General features: G+C 59.8%; 7 protein-coding genes across 7 annotated transcripts; 2 read left to right on the top strand and 5 right to left on the bottom strand.

The window, feature by feature from the left end:
* Nucleotides 1–263: 263 nt before the first annotated feature.
* On the bottom strand, nt 264–1207 carry HRG_03786 (acetyltransferase (GNAT) domain-containing protein; the record flags this gene model as incomplete). The annotated part of the gene is made up of 3 exons (XM_044862257.1): nt 264–473; nt 542–794; nt 924–1207. The coding sequence occupies 3 exons, from the start codon at nt 1205–1207 to the stop codon at nt 264–266; spliced, it is 747 nt and encodes a 248-aa protein (XP_044723283.1).
* A 1214-nt stretch (nt 1208–2421) lies between these two features.
* On the bottom strand, nt 2422–3322 carry HRG_03787 (NUDIX domain-containing protein; the record flags this gene model as incomplete). The annotated part of the gene is made up of 3 exons (XM_044862258.1): nt 2422–2654; nt 2710–3048; nt 3109–3322. The coding sequence occupies 3 exons, from the start codon at nt 3320–3322 to the stop codon at nt 2422–2424; spliced, it is 786 nt and encodes a 261-aa protein (XP_044723284.1).
* A 748-nt stretch (nt 3323–4070) lies between these two features.
* Nucleotides 4071–5393, top strand: HRG_03788 (actin cytoskeleton-regulatory complex protein END3 domain-containing protein; the record flags this gene model as incomplete). Its single annotated transcript, XM_044862259.1, has 3 exons — nt 4071–4310; nt 4376–4610; nt 4672–5393. 3 exons carry the CDS (start codon nt 4071–4073, stop codon nt 5391–5393), a joined length of 1197 nt encoding a protein of 398 aa, XP_044723285.1.
* A 202-nt stretch (nt 5394–5595) lies between these two features.
* HRG_03789 (pyridine nucleotide-disulfide oxidoreductase domain-containing protein) lies at nt 5596–6936 on the bottom strand (the record flags this gene model as incomplete). The annotated part of the gene is made up of 4 exons (XM_044862260.1): nt 5596–5720; nt 5778–5817; nt 5885–6709; nt 6820–6936. 4 exons carry the CDS (start codon nt 6934–6936, stop codon nt 5596–5598), a joined length of 1107 nt encoding a protein of 368 aa, XP_044723286.1.
* Nucleotides 6937–7901: 965 nt separating this feature from the next.
* On the top strand, nt 7902–8368 carry HRG_03790 (acyl coA binding protein; the record flags this gene model as incomplete). The annotated part of the gene is made up of 3 exons (XM_044862261.1): nt 7902–7992; nt 8078–8145; nt 8216–8368. The coding sequence occupies 3 exons, from the start codon at nt 7902–7904 to the stop codon at nt 8366–8368; spliced, it is 312 nt and encodes a 103-aa protein (XP_044723287.1).
* Nucleotides 8369–9504: 1136 nt separating this feature from the next.
* HRG_03791 (uncharacterized protein) lies at nt 9505–10274 on the bottom strand (the record flags this gene model as incomplete). Its single annotated transcript, XM_044862262.1, has 2 exons — nt 9505–9968; nt 10025–10274. 2 exons carry the CDS (start codon nt 10272–10274, stop codon nt 9505–9507), a joined length of 714 nt encoding a protein of 237 aa, XP_044723288.1.
* A 2954-nt stretch (nt 10275–13228) lies between these two features.
* Nucleotides 13229–14623, bottom strand: HRG_03792 (bromodomain-containing protein; the record flags this gene model as incomplete). The annotated part of the gene is made up of 3 exons (XM_044862263.1): nt 13229–13542; nt 13601–14460; nt 14520–14623. 3 exons carry the CDS (start codon nt 14621–14623, stop codon nt 13229–13231), a joined length of 1278 nt encoding a protein of 425 aa, XP_044723289.1.
* Nucleotides 14624–18708: the final 4085 nt, after the last annotated feature.

Genomic DNA, 18708 nt, shown 5'->3' on the forward strand with positions numbered 1-18708 from the left:
TCACAATGTTTTGAGAGCAATATCGCCGAAGGGCCTGCTCATGAGTAAATGGAACGTTTTATTTCCTTATCCAGACGGCATGCCCAAGGAGGACCTCAGCAGGAGATACGTGTCTTGACGATATGCGCAACTCCAAGACACTGGTGCAGCAACAAGCTCTGACAAGCTTCGTGCAGAACAATCTGTTCCCGGCCAGCCTCCAACAAACGCCATCGCGGTTGCTGCGCCTTTACCTGAGTCTAGGGCCCCCGATATCGACCACGTCAGGCTTTGACGCCTTCGTTGGACGACTCGGTCACGACGGCCTGGAGCGGGCCGGGCTGCGGCTCGCGGACCATGCAGTACAGGATGACGGGCGCGGGCCCGCGCTTGAGCTCGATGCGCGTCTTGAGCTCGAAACCAAAGCCGGCGTAGAAGCCGTTGTTCTCGCTCGCCGACGACTCGAGGTACATGGGGCGATTCTCAGCATCGGCCTGCTCGCGACATCAGCCAATGGACCAACTCAGATAACGGAGAGGAAAAGGAGGGGAAGGAGGCATGCCTTGTCTGCCATGGCGCGGATGAGGGCAGAGGCGTACCCCTTGCCCCTGGCACTGGGCTTGGTCCCGATGTAGCCCAGGTAGTATGTGTCGTTGTTGCGGGCGCCCATGGTCTCTTGACGCGTTTTGTGCAGGGCAGGGGCAAGTTCGTCGAAGAAGCGCTTGCGAGCCTCGGCCGGGAGCTGGTACAAGAGGCGCCAGGTGCCGCTACGGAGCGTGGGCCACCAGCCATCCATGAATTTGCCGGGAGGTGTCCTGCTCCAACCGACAAAGGGGAGCATTTTGTGTGTTTAGCTTCCGGGATCCAGGGCCAGGCCAGGGTCGCCCCTACGCTCACGGGATTCGAGATATCCAGGGCGGTTGGGGAGAGGAGCATCGACTCACCACAGGGCTACGGCATCATGGTCCGGGCCAATGGTCGTGACGAGGCCCGCGAGCCTGTACGCCGCAAACGTGCACGTCATGATGCGCAGGTGAAGCTTCCACGTCTGCTCGGTCGAGGAGGAGGAGGAGTCGCCGGCCCGGGCGAGATAGACACTCAGCGGGTCCTCGGCAAAGGCGTAGGCCAGAGAGAAGCTTGCCTCGCGGCGCTCGTCCATACCGACTTCACGGACGGACGCGGACCAGGCCGCGGGAACCAGGGAGCGACGGTCATCGGCCTCCATCATGGCTGACGGTGATGATGGAAATGGGTCGTGGTGGGCTTGGGCTGGGGGCTACTATGCGGCATCCGTGAGCTGCTGTGCGGGCTGCAGTACCAGCTCGTGTCGCCGTGTTGAAGCAATCGAAGCGTTTGCGGGAGACAATCGGGCCCCATGCGTGCCAAAGACTCTCGTCTCTTGTCAATCTTTCACGTTGGGGGAGAGAGGGCGGAGAGGGCGTGTTGGTTCGGCGCCGAGGCAACTCATGGAGCAGCGGGGGCAACGAGCATCCGTTTCACGAACTAGGCCACGGAAGGTCTTTGGGGTAGGACGGCTCAGTAATCACGGGCGGGCGAGAGGGTTGCGGCTGAAGCCAAGAGCGGTGATGGGCCGCCGTAGCCAAAGGGCTGAGCTGAGGTGAGCTGAATCTGTGCCCCGGATGCCGCAGCGACACACACGCACACGCATGGATCCCTCCATACATGCACACACACCCTCCCTCGGCTCCAATGGATGTCGGCGTAGTGGCGATAAGGCTCGACGAGGCGATCCAGTCAGCACCCAGAGCCGCCCTCGATCTACGGGTGTTTCCTTCTGCCGTTCATGCACCCATCTACGGATTCATCTGCACTAGCAGTCACGGACCGCTTACACGGCGTCGTGGTGATGTCAATGGGTGGACAGGGGGGGTCAGGTGGTTTGTCTGCGCATTAGCATCTCCATCAAGTGTTGGAGGCAGCCGAGACCGGATCGGGCCGTTCTGGGCCTCTCTGCGTCCAATCCTCGGATGCCCCGCCTTGCTGCCCCCGGCCCGGCGCAGGAGCCGAAGGCGCTCCCGGAGGGCCGTGCAAGACACAGATTATCTTGGCCAGAGGGCAGCGCCTGTGCATCATGACCTCTCAACCTGGTACACCGCGGGCGTCGGCTATTCGGATGCAGTCCCGTGCTTGGCATGGTCACGCGACTGGCTGGCTCGCAACTGACTGGCTGGCTCGCAACTGAGACACGGCGGAGCTGTAAGGTTATGTACCGTACCAAGTAATTATCATTCAGATCGTCCACCTAGTTACGAGCCACGGCAGTCTGGCCCAGCAAGCCAAGCAGCCAAGGCATGGATGGGGCGTCATGACAAGCATGCGTGACATGGTACAGGCTCAACCTCTCGCTCCATGCCAGACCAGGTCAACCCTCTCCAACCCCACGCCCCCGTGCCCTGCGCCTCTCCGTCTTGAGCGGCATTGTTACATGCGCCGAATCTCCTGCTCGTCGGTGTAGCCTTTGAGGTCCGAGTCGAGGTTTTCCCACCACTCAAACAACAGGCTGTCGGCGAGAAGCTTGAACCAGGGCGTCAGGATCAGGGACGGGTCCTGGAGCATCTGCTTGACCTTGTCGGGGGTGACGTATTGCGTGTTCTGGACCTCGTTTTCGTTGATGTCGAGGTCGACCTTGGCCTTTATGAAGAGGACGTAGTCGACTGCGGTTCCCCAACGTCAGATGCGGACGGTGCAACAACGTCGTTCATCACTCACTCTCATGCTCCCCCCACTTCGCATCGCTGGCCGACTTGTAGTGGATGCGCGTCAGGAAGCGGAACTTTTCCAGCGGCACCTGCTCCTTCTTGATGCCCAGCTCGTGGTTGAGCTTGCGCTGGGCGGCGCGCTTGGCCCCCTCGACCGAGTCGGCCAGCTTGGAGCCCGTCTCGCCCGACACGGCCAGCGGGTGCGAGCAGCAGCTGTTTGTCCAGGCGTCGGGAAAGGTGATTTTGCTCGAGGCGCGCTGCTGGAGGAGCAGCTCGTTGTTCTCGTTGAAGAGGAAGACGGAAAAGGCGCGGTGGAGGAGCCCCTTGTCGATGTTGGTCATGAGGTGGCCTGCTCAGGGGGTCAGCGGGCGCTTGCACCGCAAACAGGTCGGGGGCGTGTCGGGCGCACATATTTTCTTGCTCGCCTTGCCGATGGGCATGTCGTTTTCGTCGAGCACGATGCACATCTCGTCCATCAGCCGGATCTGCTCCTCGTCGTGGCCCGACAGCGCGTCCGAGGTCGAGTCGATGTCGGGGAACAGACGAAGCATGGCGTCGGCCGTGATGGGCTGCGCCTCCGAGACGCCCGTCGCCGTCGTTGTCGTCGTCGTGGTAGTCGACATGATGGTGGGCAGAAGCCGCAAAGGCCAAGGTGGTTGTCGAATCTGTGCGGGGGAGGGTGTTGCTGCGATCTAGCACAGAGAGAGAGAGGGTGGTGGGGGCGACAGCAAACCATCTACATGTATGACTACTAGCAACGTCTCGTCTACGCGCCTCCATATCTGGACAGGGCGTACATGTCATCAAGTCAAGTTGGCAGCGGTCCATCAGGCCATGACCTCGGCTTCTCTTACGTCAGAATCCAATGAATGCCATGACCGAGGTCCTGTCGTGCGATTCCACGTCGCGGCCCCATGTAATTACTCCGTATTGGCAAGCTTTATAGGGGGAATTGGCCGTTGCCTGATTGGCCGCTTCTCCAAAGACTCTGGCCGCACATTATTGGCCGGCTTCAACAGACAAGATGGTGCCGCTGGCTGACTCAGCGGACGCGTCTGCGTACCTACCGATGCTACCGTAGGTAATTACTCCGTACTTCACTGCGAGCTCAGCCACTTCCCGTCAGCGCCACTCTTGCAAGGTACCTCCTGTCCGGGGCTGGGGAGCTTGGTGATGGCACTGCCTGCTGCCAACTAACATCACCGCCCTCGCTGCCCTCGTGCCTTTTGCGCGCGTCCCTCGACCGAGCCGAGCCCTTTCCCTCCTGCGATTCGTCAAGGAGACGCCCGCGAACCGAACCCAAGGCACTCGGTCCGCCCAGCTCCACCGCCCAGCGCCAGCGAGGTCGCCGCGGCCGACCCTCCCGCAGCCATGCCCCCCCCCAAGATCGAGTCCAAGGAGATCGAGACGTACTGGAACATCTTCGCCGATCGCACTGGCGGCTCCCAGTTCCTGACCGGCGAGCAGGCCGCGCCGGTGCTCAAGAACAGCGGCCTGCGCGACGACCAGCTGGAGCGCGTGTGGGACCTGGCCGACGTGGACAACGATGGCAACCTGGACTTTGAGGAGTTTTGCGTCGCCATGCGCCTCATCTTTGACGTCTTGAACGGAGTATGCCTCGACGCATGATATGCCTCTTCTGCCTGCGCCCCAAGCTTATTGGATAATCTGTCCAGGAATACGCCGACGTGCCCAAGACGCTGCCAGACTGGCTGGTCCCCGAGTCCAAGGCCCATCTGGTGCAGGCCACCCGGGCCATCACGGGCAAGCAGCCGCAGTTTGAGCACGTCGACGACGACTCGGACGACCAGGGCCTCAGAGACGGCTTCGATTGGTACATGGCGCCGCATGACAAGGCCAAGTACGAGCAAATCTATCAGGAGAACCGGGACATGCGGGGCGAGGTGTCATGTTGGTCTTCCCATCGTCGTCCCCCATGGAGGGGGGGTGCGCACACGCTGACCCGGCCCAGTCAATGCTCTCGGGGACTTGTACGAGTCGCTCGACGTCCCCGACACCGACCTTCGCTCGGCGTGGAACCTGGTCAACCCGTCGGCCGGATCTACAATCAACAAGGACGCTTGCCTGGCATTTCTTCACATCCTCAATAACAGACACGAGGGCGTCCGCATCCCGCGCACGGTACCCGCATCCCTACGGTCGAGCTTCGAGCGAAACCAGATAGACTATCAACTCGACAACCAACAAACGGGCGCGGGCTCGCGCTGGGCCGCCAAGGCCGACGACTCCACCCTCACAGGCCGCAAGACCAAGTTTGGCGATCAGTACCTCACGCGACTCGGCCGGAGCGGCTTCAAGGCGACGGGCACCGATTTCTCGACGGAGAAGACGGAGGACTGGGAGGAGGTGCGGCTGAAGCGCCAGCTGGCCGACCTGGAGGGCAAGATTCAAAAGGTGGAAGACATGGCCGAGCGGCGCAAAGGCGGCAAGCGGGACTCCAAGCCTGCCCTCGTCAAGAAGGAGCTCGACCAGCTGCTAGACTTTAAGCGCGGACAGCTGAGAGAGCTGGAGGAGGGCTCGGGCCGCAGCGCCGCCGGAGGGAGTCTGAAGAGCATATCCGACGACCTGCAGACGGTCCGCGAGCAGGTCGAGGGGCTGGAGAATCATCTGAAAACAAGAGGGCTGGTGCTGAGCGACCTGCAGAGGCAAATTGACGCCGAAAAGGCAGGGTGAAGGCAGACGGAGTGGCACGGGGTAGGGACCAGGTGAGAAGTTCAGTTCCAGCGGGTATCTCCATGGTGTGACTTTCTTGCCCACCAATACTCTTGGGCGCGATGTAGGAAGCAGGCAAATGTAGGCTGTATGTACAACCCAGATCAAGCTCGTCGATATGTACGATCGATTCTCCTTGCGCAGCCATTGTCCCCAACTCGCATCAGAACATGGTGCCGTCGGCGTACTTGGACGTCCTCTCCATGCCCAAGGTGCGGCCTTTGACGGCCCATACGAAGAAGGAGGGGATAGGGATGGGCCCGAGCCGACCGGCTCCGCGGCCGCGGCCTATGGAGCAGATGAAGACGTCGATAGGCGGGCCTTTGACGACGGCTTGGTTCTTGCCTTGCAGCACCAGGTCAATGTTCTTGGCAACTCCGGCCGCCTGGTGCAGGAGAAGCAGATGGTGGTCAGCCTGGGCGGAGATGGAGATGGAGAGTGGGCCGACGAACCTGGGCATCGGTGATGAGGAAGCCGGCGCGCGGCTTGGAGACGACGTCGCCCACGGCCCACATGTCGGGCGCGGCGCGGACACGCATGTAGTCGTCGACATGGACGTAGCCCCTGTCCGTCAGCAGGTCCTTGGGCAAGAAACCGGAGTTGGGGGTGAGGCCGGTGGTGGGGAGGTAGAGGTCGGTGAGCATCTCGGAGCCGTCGGACAGGGAGACCTTGGTCTTGCCGCCACCAGGGCCGGCGTCGTCGACAGCGCCCTTGGCATTGTTGCGGACGTCGACGCCGATGCGCCGCAGCTCGCGCTCGACGGCGCCGGCCGAGGGGTCGCCGCCGACGAGCTGGGCGCCGGCGTTGAGCAGGACGACCGTCTTGGCGGGGAAGGCGTCCTTGATCTCGGCGGCGACCTCGACGCCCGTGGGGCCGCCGCCGGCGACGACGACGTGCTCGGCAGCGCGGATGCGGGCGGCGGTGCCGTGCAGGCTGGCCAGGCAGTCCTCGTAGGAGCCGGCGGCCTTCCAGGGCATGTGGGCGTCGGCGGCGTCGGCGCCGGTGGCCACGACGAGGTAGTCGTACGCCACGGTCCTTTTCTGATCGGCTTGGCTACCGTCGCCGTCGCCGCCGCCGGCTGCTTCTGCTGCTGCCACCGAGATGCGGACCGTCTTGCTCGCCGAGTCGACGCCCGTGGCGGCGCCGAGGACGAACTCGACGCTGCCGGACGGGTACTGGCTCAGGCCGGGCTCGATGGGCTGCAGCAGGTCCGCGTCCTTGACGAGGCCGGGGATGACGGCGCGCACCGAGGCCAGATTCCAGTAGAAATGGCTGTTCTGGGCGAGGGCCGGCGTGTGTAAGTCGGGAGGAGCCGTCGCGGGGCATGATGAGACGATGCCGGGGGTGGAGGACCAAGTATTGCGGGGGGGGCGTTGCATCAGCTCACCTTGGAGACCAGGATGACTCGGAGGTCGTCCTCGCGGGGCCGCGTGTGCTTGAGCAGGCGATGGGCAACGGCCAGGCCGCCCAGCGAGCCGCCGAGGATAACGACCGTCTTGGCCATGCGGTGCTTTCTTTTCTGTCTTTTCTGCTCTCCCTTATGTGAAGCTCTTGAGCAGTTTCTGAACGGTGGCTCGACGTGCGCAGGTTTACTCAATGGGGACGGGCGGCTGAAGGGTCTCGGCCGCAGAGGATGAAAAGGGAGGTTTGTCAAACAAGGGAGACGAGGTCGATGACGATGGCCGAGACCCGCCAAGGTACCTCGCCAGCTGCGGCTTATCTCGCCGCTCACCGACATCGCGGATCGAGCTACGGATGCACCTCATGCTTCCATCTTCCCCTCCTTCTCTTCTTTGATTGCTGGTTTTTACCATCTTGGCCAAGCCATGCCGTAAACACGCCGTCACCTCGCACTGAATCGACCTCGGTCAGCACGCACGCCAGCGTCGCGCTCCCGGCAAGACTACCATTAAATACTCTGTTTGTACTTTCATGCTATACAGCAGGTGTATGCCAGCGCAACTATCGGCCCATGATGCGTTTCCAACAAGCTTCGTTCATCCTTTCTCCAGCTTGAAAGTCCGAGGGCTTCAACGGCAGCTTCCTTCTTACAGCGCCTTAGAGGCATCGTCTCCGCAAGCTCGTCAGAGTCGGTCCCAGGTACTCCATACCTCATCCGGTCCACACCGACGGCGCTAGGCGACGGTACTCGCTACCTCCGCGGGCAGATGAATCGATCATTCTAGCACGCCGTGCTGCCCCGCCATTGCCGAGAAATCGCATGACGTGAGGAGATACCTCGGGCTACAGTGCACTTGCCGCCGCAGCCAGCTGTACCTCCCGTCCCCTCGCCTTTTCCCCCTCCCCCGCTCTCTCAACGACAAAGCACAGACGGCACCACCAGTGACGACGGCAAGCTCCCTCTCAACAACTTCTCTTCATAGACCCTCTCCTCTGTCTCCTCCATCTGCTTCATCCCCTTCCCTTCATCCCTCTCTCCAAACCTTCCCCCTCCCACATTCGCCCGCCATGCCTCTGAGCCCAGAATTCGAAAAGGCCGTCGTCGACTCCAAGAAGCTCACCGGCAAGCCCAGCAACGACGAGCTGCTCGACCTCTACGGTACAGGCTCACTTCTCCCCTCTCTTTCCCACATCTCCCCCGCCGTGTCTCCTCCGTAGCTAACCTGTTCTTCCTCCGTCGCCAGCCCTTTACAAGATTGCCAATGGCGAGGACATTGCCAAGGCCCCCGCGCCCGGCATGTTCGACATGAAGGTAAGCACTATCCCATCCCCCCCTACGGAACCTCGGCCGTGACAGACTCGACGTCCTAACCGCCTTACAGGGCAAGGCCAAGAAGAACGCGTGGCAGAAGCTCCTCGACGAGGGTGTTACCCCAGACCAGGCCCAGGTCAAATATGTCGCCCTCGTCGAGGATCTGAAGACGAAGCACGGCTACGACGCGGACAAGGTGCCCGAGGCTGTCGGCAGCTCTTGAAGATGGATAGACGGCTAAGAAAGCATCATAAGCGGCCAGGGTGATTAGGGTGACGAGAAGAAGGAGAGCATGGCCATGTCTGTACATGGGAACTATGGCATGCCAAGAGGTTGCAACATCTGTATTGTTCACGTGTGTGCGGCTGCACCGCTGTACGTGGTAATGGTGGTTGTCTCGCGAAAACTGTCTGCTAGATCACCGGCTTTGTTACCATCCAAAGACACCGTATCGGCTACTTTTTGCCTTGTTTACGTGCACCATGGAGTTTCTCGAGTTTTCCGGTGTTTCCCAGGATTACATGCGAGTCCTATGCCTGGGTTAGCTAAAGGCCCATGGTCTGTCCATTCATGTCCAAACAAGCCTCATCTTTCCTACCCCAGATGACGCAGTACCCACTCCCCATTCGGCCGAGGCAACGTTCTCGACGCCTGGGCCGCGAGCTGTCCATCAACCTTAACGGTTTCTCCTCACCGCCTCCGGCCCTCGAGGCGCGGGAGCGGCCGAGAGCATTCCAGTCATCTTCCGCACGACTGTCCGAGATATCAACTGGATGAATACCATCCGGCAGGACCATACGAACAAAGAACTCGACCCGACGGCGCGAAACAATGGAAATATGTTGCAGGGCGATTCCGAGTTGCTATTATGTTGACCGTAGCCACTAGAGAAAATACGTACATGCGATGCCGGACTCGAGGACATTGGTCCAATATCCAACCCCGACATCACGTCGAATGTAAAAAGACAAATACAAGGTTGGGGATATGACGTGTAAGGGCGGATAATGTACTCGGTACGGCTCCGAAACATTGCGAATCCCGTCGCCTCCAGCAAGCACCAAACCTAACTGCCATGGCCGTCTCTTCGGCAACCGAAGCGGCCCGTCGCAAAGGGGGAATCAGCTTGAAAGGAAAAAAGCGGAGAAATCAAGGACAAAATTAAAGAGAAAAGGTAAGCTGCAGGCTCAACAGCAAGCAACTCGGAACAAGGCAACACCAAGCCCGTGTGCTCTGTCGTGAAAAACTCGTCGTAAACTCGTGGTGCGCTTGTGCTTGTTGGTCGTTGTGGACTTGACGCACTCAAGCGCCCCCATTCGTCATCGGAGCTTGTATATAGTCGCCCCAGGCCATATCGACTCACATGACGGCAACGACGCCGGCGAGCACGAGCAGCAGGGAGCTGACACCCGAGGTGGCGGCCCCGCTGACCGTGATATTGGAAGGAGGTGGCACCCGAGAGGGGACGTAGGCGGGCTGAGTGGGCCCGACGTTGGCGGCGGTGCTGTTGACAAGAACCCGGACGGCGCCGGTGGAGAAGTCGGCCGATTTCTGCGCCGCATACGTGGTCGAGTCGGCTTGAGAGGTAACAAGAGACGTTGTCGAGGTCGTGGTGGCGGGCGTGCTCGAGGCGGGGGGAGGAGAGGAAGAAGAGGACGTCGAAGGAGGAGCTGCTGTCGTCGAGGTAGAGGATGGCTTAGCCAGTTGCAGGCGGCCCTTGACGCCAAATTTGGCGGCACAATCCTCGAGGCCCATGCCATCGGGGCAGCACCAGTTGTTCTTGTCGGGGTCGTTGGTGCAGAAGAAGCCCTTTTGGCACGAGTCTGGTTACCAAAGAGAGTCAGCAACAAGGCGCGCCAGTGAGCAGGGCAGGACGTACTGCCAGAGCCGTCCATGCAGCAGGACTCGCCGGCGGCGGGTCTGAAGCAGTGCGTCTCGTTGGCCTTGTTGGAGGAGCACTGGTCGTAGTCGGCTCCGCAGACCTCGGCGCAGGTGTTGCCGGGAAGTGTGCAGACCTTGGGATTACACTGGTAGCCGATGGTGTCGCGGCGAGCGAGGCCCATACCGGGGGCCTCCGCCATGTAGAAGGATCCGAAAGAGGCGCTGGCGGCGCAGGCCAGGACGGCCATTGCGGCGATGGCGTGGAGATGCATCTCTTTGCTTGGTTGCGGGATCGGGTCGGTCGGTCGAGGATTAAACGTGCTCGAAGGCGTGTTGGAGAGTTGCGAGGTGCAGTGAATGCGAGGAGAGACGAGGGCAAAGGAGTGGAACGAGTATGTAGAATACTCTGAGCGAGAGGAGGCGACCAAGAGGCCAACAGGCGGCAACAGTTGTTGGAGGGAAAGGAGGAAAAACGAGAGCGGTGGTGTCGGTCTGGGCGGCAATGAAGGCGCGCCAAGTCCTTTTAATTTCCGGCTTGCGAGAGCATCCTGAGCTGGGACGATTCCCCACACCACCTTCCTTCTTGGAGTCTCACTTTCCCCTGCTCTCGACCAGTGTATCCCGGTACGTACTTATCTCATTGTACAGAGTACAGAGTACCCACGGGCCATTAAATTAGATGAGACTCACTAAGAACAGCCGCGGCAAGTCCCGCCCGGCGTGTTGGCTGGCTGGCGTCCTGCGAAATGTGCAATTCCTCGCGCGCCTTTGTTATCCACGCATGCCACGGCCCCCATCCAGGCACCCACCTGCACATTCTTGCGCACACTGAGGCTTTGCTGCTGCAGCTCTTTGTCTACAGCGATTAGTCGGGCCTGTAATGTGGAAGCGGCCTGGTTGGTCAGTTCGTCGATCAGCAGGGCGGGGACCCCACCTCGCAAAATGAGGGCACCCCGATCCTCCTACCAGGCGGCGGCCCCGAGTGACTAGACTAGCCCTAGGTAGTTGCGGTCAGCTCACATATAATAAGATAAAGATACCAGAAAGTCACTAAGCGTCTATCCGTATAGTCGGCTGAGTTACTACGGCTTACAGTACATGGGGCGGGGCAAGGTCGGCTTGTCCACGCACGGAGTATCTCGCCCAGGTGACGACATCCTACAGGCGGGTCCCCACGCGGCAAAACGCAGGTACACGCCCCTGTGCGCCCGCTAATCTTACTGCAGAGGGGACTTTGAGGCGGCAAGCCTCAGAGAGCATGCACAACCCACCTGATCTGATGTATCGAGTACCTGGGTGCTTGCAGTTCCTGTCCGCCCCCAACCGCAGCAGCTCAAGATGGTCCTCAATCGCATCCCCGTGATGCATGGCATGCCGCGATCGATTACATTTGCATCATGAAGAGGCATGCGCGCGTGAGAGGCATGAAATGGTAGCGCAATGCAGCGGCCAACGCGCTTTGTCCTATGCCGCGTCCTCTCTTGCACCAAAGCGAAGGGCCCGTCGTACCTGATACAGTAAGGTACCGTTCCTCGCACCTGGACGGGTACGCGCAGGTACCAGGGCATTCTGCGGCGAGAGCGTGAAACGACGCGGGCAAAGAGTACCGGCTCTGTTGTACCACCGCGCTCCATTTCGATCAGCGCTTCTTTTTTTTTCCTTTTTTTTCTTCTCACTTGCGTCGACCTCTGGGCTTCTTCATTGCGATCATCCTCCTATTCATGACCGTCCTATTCGTCTCGTCTTCTCCTCTTCCACTCTCTACCGTACTGCAACAGGCACTCTCTGCTCTCCCTCCTTTGCTTGGCCAAGCCGGGCGTCATTTCCCAACTGCATGCAACACCAACGACTCCCCCGCGAATCAAGCAGCACGATTAAAGGAGATGAAACGGGGCCCCCGGCAACCAGCCAGCCAACCGACGTCTCAACGGCCAGTCCCCCTCCATGTACGTCTCCGAACCAACCAGAGTGCTTAGCCAAAGAGCCAATCTTTCTCCGGGGCTCGCTTCGGGCGACAGATCAAGATGGTTTGGCCCATCTCGCCCAACAGAATGCAAAAGCCTACCAGCCAGGCACGCGCGACGCTCGTTATTCTCGGCGACAAGCCAGTCTCCGTTGTTATAGGCGCGCGCCTACAGTAGACCTGCGTCCACAGCCCTCGCTCGTCTCCGGCTGCTCTCGAACCAGGCAGCCCCTCACCCATCCATCGACCACCCCTCCCTATCCTATCGCCCCCTTGTCTCCTTCCTTCAGCCTCCAGGGAGGGTGCGCCTGTTTCGTCTCGCCATGCTTTCTTTTGCGAATTTCCCAGAGGCCGCAGTTGCCACGCGAATCCGTAGCGTCGCCAGCAATCGACGCCCGAAGGATGAGCAAGAGAGAGATTGCATGCTACCAAGTACCGTATGTTCAACATGAAATGATGACCCAAAAGGCATTGTTCCGTGGTGACGTTGCCTGGCGCGAACAATGCAACGAATGTCTCGGTCGGCAAGACAATGGCTTGATTGTGCTTGCTCGACAGCAATGACCTGCAAGACAAAACGCAATTCCCATGGCTTGCGAAAAGTATGCCGCAGCCAACGGTGCCACTGGCCATGAACGTTGCCTCGCTTGTTTATCTGGATACGAATATACCGTACGCTTCAAACAGCGTGGAAGCGTCTTTGGCGGCGACGTGCAACTCCAGCCTTTCATCGTATCCGCAACGAGGGATGTACTGCCAGTCTGTCGCATGCCCTTGATTTTCCAATGGCTCCCTGCGCCGGCTCTGGTTGACTTATTTTTGGATGACTGTCTCTTCCCTCCCTTGGTCATCACATGCTCCATCGTCTGCCCTCGCCTCAGGCCGCGCCAGCAAGCTCATCCCCGAGTGCAGCGGCCTGCGGTGATCAGGGTAGCCGACGGCCGAGGCCTTCCAGACACAAAGTCAGTCATCGTCAAACAAACCTGCCCCCTTGGATCCTATCCGCATGAGTGGAAAGGATTACGACCCTGTCTGTCGCTCGTCATCCAGTCTCCCCAGATGGCATGCTGCCATATCGAACCACCGACCCGGGAAATATACAGTCTGAAAAGACGCCCTCTCTCCCTGCCGAAGCAGCCGTTTGTACCAGCTGTTTGTCGCCTCAGGTAACGTACACCTACCTGCCCCGAGTTCTCGAATATTTGTACAAGTCGCCGTGCAGCTCTCCCGAGTCGTCACTCACTCGCCCTCGTCGCCGCCCATCTTGGCGATCCACTTGTTCATATGCGAGTACTTGTCCTCAAATGTTCTCTGCAGCTTCTCCCCGGCCGCCCACATGGGGTCTCCCTTTGCCCAGTAGGTGAAGCAGTTGTCGAAGATCTGGCGCATGTCGGCCACGAACTCATCCTCGTGGGTGTAGTCGCGCCGGTCCATCTTGGCCTTGATGGTGTTGAGGTCCATGGGCCGCTTGACCTTGTCCAGGTAGTCGGGCACGCCGTCTTCCACTGGATCGACGGGCTCCTTGAATGGCCCTACCAGCCGAGTCCAGAAGCCTGGGCGCAGCATATTAATTGGTGCTGACGCAGGGACAAGGACGGGCTGCGCGCTTACCTGGCCCCGAGAGCATCCTATTCAAGAGGTCCGCACAAAACTCCATCTTCTGGGCCGTGGTAAAGTTTCGGCTTTCCAGATAGGCGGCGCTGGATCGTCGCTTCTGCGGCTTGGGGAGCGGCGTGCGGCTCGGTTTGCGGCCAAGTGTCGGATCCTGGGACCCAACGGCCACGCCAGGGGTGCCGCTCGGCCGTCGGCTCTTCTTGATGTTGTTGAGGGCGTCATCATCGCTGGCGTCGTCAAGGTAGTGGACGTTCTTGCGCGGCGGCAGGGTCGATGCCGGCGCGATGGAAGGAGACTCGGCGGGCGGGTGGGCGACCGGGGACATGTCAAAGGAGCTCATAGTGACGACAAGCTCGCTCAAGACCTCTTGTGGCAGGGACTTTGCGAACTCGGCCCTGGCGTCGGACGATCGCATGTACTCGGCGGCCCACGACAACAGCAGCAGGCGGATGGAGGAGCCCTCGGGGGTGTCACGCCAGACCTGGATGAGGAGCGGGGTGGCGGGGATCCTCTCGGTGAGGCGGCGGCAGTCGGTCATGGCCTCGAGCGTCTTGTCGCAGAGGCCGCCGATGCCGAGCTTGTGGCCGAGATTCCAGAGGCTGACGAGAGACTCGTACGAGGGCACGCGGGCCTCGTCGACGAGCAGGACGCCCGTGTAGAGAAAGTTTTGGGCCAGGCCAAAGACGTCTGCGGTGAAGTCGGGCAGCCTGACCATGTTCTCGATGGTGTCGTCGGCGCCCTTTTCGGCGAAGTGGCTGCGGTAGTGGTCTGAGCGGTGGCACAGGAAATCCTTTTGGAGGCCAAAGGGCTGTTCGTCGGGCCCGACCAAGATGATGACGAAGATGGGATGGGGCTGCCTGTTGGACGTGTCAGCCTCGGAAAGCGGCTTGATGGGGATGGCGGGCGTATATCTCACAGCCACGAGAAGCTGGGCTTTTCAGCCACCGTCGTCGTCGGTGCCGCAGGCGTTGGTGCATCCGCGATACCGTTGGCGGGTGCGTGGGCAGCCATTGTGCTCATGTCTGCTGATCCGTCAGCCTTGGCCCTCCCGAAAGACCTGAGATTCCTCTCCCCTGCCCTTTCTCCCCTGGAGTCTTTATATGGAGAAGGGCGGCAGTGAACACAGCGGTATGGAAACAGCCGTGATGAGAGCATCGTTGGCCTGCTCCGGCAGACAAGTCGTACAGGGCACGACAGTGACGAGGAAAACGACAGTACGAGCCATGGTAAGACCACGCATGATGGGAGGCAACGGAGTGCAGCAGGAAGTCGGGCTTACTCGAACCATGTGTCTTGAAGCTCTTATCCCGCCCTCCCCCCTTCAGGCTCTTGCTCACTGCCTCGGCCCGCCTGATGGATGACGAGAAGCCGGAGTCGATGTTTGCCCCGCTGACTTGGAACAACAAGACAGGATTCACTGCGAGAAGCACAGGCGCGATGGCCCGGGTGCGCCAGAAGCAGAGAGCTGAGCTTCGTCGTTGCGGTTGGCAGACAGCAGGTGCTCGGTGAGTGAGAGGGTCAAGGCTCTGACTCCTGATTACGTGATGCGCGGCCGCAGACGCCCGAGCATCAACCTCGGAATATCTGGCCTCGGTTCATCGCCGCAACCAAGTTGGCGAGTGCTCTTGTGGTAAATCTTGAATACCCTCACCATGCCAGTAGGATGGATCATGATGTGGAAAACGCCTCGCCGAAAGCCGTCAGTCCAGGCACTTGAGCTATATATTGTGTACAGTACATATTATGCGAAGTATATACCTTACTATACCTGGGCAAGCCTTCGCCTCCTCTCTGAGCGAGCTACCCTAGAGGCACGTGTCTGCTCCGGCCGACGTCTGGCAATGCCCTCTTTACCGCCCGGAGCCTCGACGGAATCTACAGTGCGGTTTTCCATCGGCAGTAGATGAGAGGCACCGACTTGCTTGGCCCCCTTGACGACTCCTGACGATGGCTCGCGCTACAACATGGCAGGCACGGGGCCGTCCATCCCTGGACCCAGTAACGGAGCTGCTCTCTGCTATTTCCTCCTCCAATCAGATCAGCCATCACACGCTGCCTCGACGCACGCCGCCTCTCCTCCCTACCGGCCGTAACCGCATCGCCAACGGCTTACCAGAACTCGGCCGGAGCCCAGCCCGACCAAGAGAGGACGGTGGTACGTAAAGGGCCATGCAACGTCTGGCCCACTGCTGTGCGCCTTCTCCTGTTCACCTCGCCCCCTTTTACCTTGCCGTGCAACGTGTGCCCGACAAAAGGCTCAGGCCCCCCCTCCTCTGTGACCTGACGACAGCCGACCTGTTCCTGAGACAATGCGGCGGGGTTCAGCGACCCGGGGGTGCGCAGGAGTCGGCGGAGAGAAGAGGGTATAGGTGGGTACGCAAAGGACGTGGCGGCACAGACAGGCGTAATATATATATATATGTATATATATACATATATATATGCAAAGTACTGTATATACATAGCATATTACAAAACATGCATCCGGCCTCCGCGCGGACAGCGTCGAACCACCTACCCCACGGGGCAAGGCCGCAACCATGACGTGCCGAGGCCGGGTAGCGGGCGCTGCAACTGGCCTTCGTCGGCCGAGCCGGTAGGCGGTAAGGATCATGAGATGGCATGGTGACGGCGCATGCCGAGCAGGGGTACGGGCTGCATTCTATATACTGTAGGGATGGGCGTGTGTTTGTACGTCTCTCCATATGTACGTGTGGCCCGATGATGCCTCGCTCGGTCTAGGGGCATCAGCTGTTTTGGGGGGGCATTGCTTGGTCGAATGATTCCGACGAGGCGAAAAAGCAAAGTGTCCCGACGAGAAGAGTGGCCAGAACAAGAAGGACGACAACATGTTGGACTATTTGCGGATGATACATGAGGCAGTCGGTTGGGCTCGATGACGATGTCTCTTACCGACTTTGCTACTTCATATATCCACTCGGTACACAGACACACACACAGAGAGAGGGAGACGCTCAAACACATATCGCATGGACTCACACGCAAAGGCAGGCAATGAAGCATCCATCGCACGCGCACGCGGCTGGCGGACGCATTCCGGCCCCCCTTCGCGGGCCTACAAACGGTGCCTAGGCGAGGCACGGCAAAGGCGACCAAGAGAGACAGGAATGGCTCTGAAAGCGGCAGATGCATGCCGTAGCTTGCACATTGGCACCGATACAGGGAGAGGGCGGTGCAGCAAGCAGGCAGCGTTGACGTGCGTCCGACGCACATCACCGCTAAGCTTTCCGTTTGGTCTTGTTGTTTTCACGGCGACGTCGTCTTAGCTTTCTTGCTTTCCTTCTGCTGCCCGGCGTTGCCCTGCCGAGCGAGTCCTGGCTTGTCTTTGCTTTTCCTTCCCCCCTCCAGCCGCCCCGGGGGTGATGGAGTGAGCGGCTCCAAGAAGCCAAGCTCGTGATGACGATGACGATGACGACAATGCCCCAACGATGGGGGCTGACTTGCGTGACTCGCCAGACAGCCTTTTGCTCAGGAGGACAAGCAAGACATTGATGGAGAAGTAAGTTAGTCTCTTATTCCTTCGTGTCAGCGCTGGTGCTAGCCACGTCTCTTAGTACTGCGCATACAATCGAGCACGAGGTTGCCGAGAGTTCGTCCACGTTTTGTCAGTGCGAGGTTGTTTTCAAGCATGTATCATCAGCAAGGCAAAAGGCTAGCTCACTCGAGGCAGCAGCAGCAGCCCGAGGATCCGTCTCCCAGCAGACCTGGGGCTTTGTCATAGTCTCCACGAGTAATACTCAGCAAGTGTATACAGACCGGCACACACAAACTCGCAGGCTGCATGGCAACGGCCCGGGGCTGCTTCCCCCGTCAAACGCCGCGGGGATTGAGCAAGTTGGCCTCGAACCTTCTTTCTCTCCCTCCCCAACTTACGTACCCCCCGGGATCGGAGCCGGGCCGCGCGTCAGGATTGCGGGCTGGGGAATAAGGAACAGAAAGGAGGGGTTGGATGAAGGGGCCGGAAGGGGGCGGGTGGGGGCACATACATGACAAGAGGGAGGAAGGGGGGGATTCGCCAAGCTTCACGACATCTCCGCGGTTCAGTATCACAGCTTATTATACCCAAGGAGGAGGGAGACGGAGAGCAGCATGGGTGTGTACATTGGCATGGAATGGCGATGCAGAGAGGGCCAGAGATACGTAATACACAGAGTTCATCTTGCCCAACCGACGAATCCCGACTCCCGCCCGAGCCTCGGACTTTTACTACCAACACACCCCTGGCCGTCGGCATCTAGAAGCCTCAGTGATCGACCCGGCTTCTCTTCCTTCCTTTTCCATTCACGTGAAGAGGCGTCCGAGATGGCCGGTTCCCCCGTCCCGACCCCTTTACAAGCCCGAGCCCCCCAACTAGCCGAGAAACATGGTAAAAATGTGCCCTAAATGGGGGGACACGGGGCACCCGGGGCAGAAGGCGGGGGAGGGTTGGCTTTGGCAGTTGTCCTCACGACCGCAAGAGACAATCGAAATCTATCTTTGTCATGCCCATGAACGCACAGCGGAGGCACTTGTTTCCCATCCCCTACTAGCATAGACAACAAGCGGTCTCTCCCCTGGCTCCCAGCAACAGGGAAGCTAGGGGGCTGCACACACCCTCTCCTCATCCCTCCGCCGGAGCCCGGTGCTCAAGCCATGGGGGACCTTGCTTTTCCAAGAACACCACCACACGACAACGCACTGATAAAAATAAAGAGCTGGGAGGAAAGAAGGAAGTGAAGGGAGAAAGAATAACAACAGACACCGCGCCGGTGTGCCAAGTAAGCCAGCTACTGTAACCCCGTCACTCGCTCGCCATCTCGCTGCCCCGAGAGGGGTCTCCCGAGGCGATGCAGGGACATGCTCATCTGCACACGTCGGCAAAGCTTGGTGTCCTGCGGGATAGGGTAGGTCTTCAGGCTCGCTCCGCAAGGGGGACCACGCCTTGCACTCGAGCCGGTCCGCAACTCTCCGTGATGTTTTTGCGATAAATGTGAAAAGGGGGGCAGCGAGCGAGGAAACAAGGCGTCGGCTGGGGAGAGAAAGATAAGAGGCAACCGTGCCGAGGGATACGCACGTACGGAATACGGAGCTTGTGGTCGGGCAAA

This window comes from Hirsutella rhossiliensis (genome assembly GCF_020360975.1).
Source record: "Hirsutella rhossiliensis strain HR02 chromosome Unknown scaffold00003, whole genome shotgun sequence".
NCBI classification, from domain to species: Eukaryota; Fungi; Ascomycota; class Sordariomycetes; order Hypocreales; family Ophiocordycipitaceae; genus Hirsutella; species Hirsutella rhossiliensis.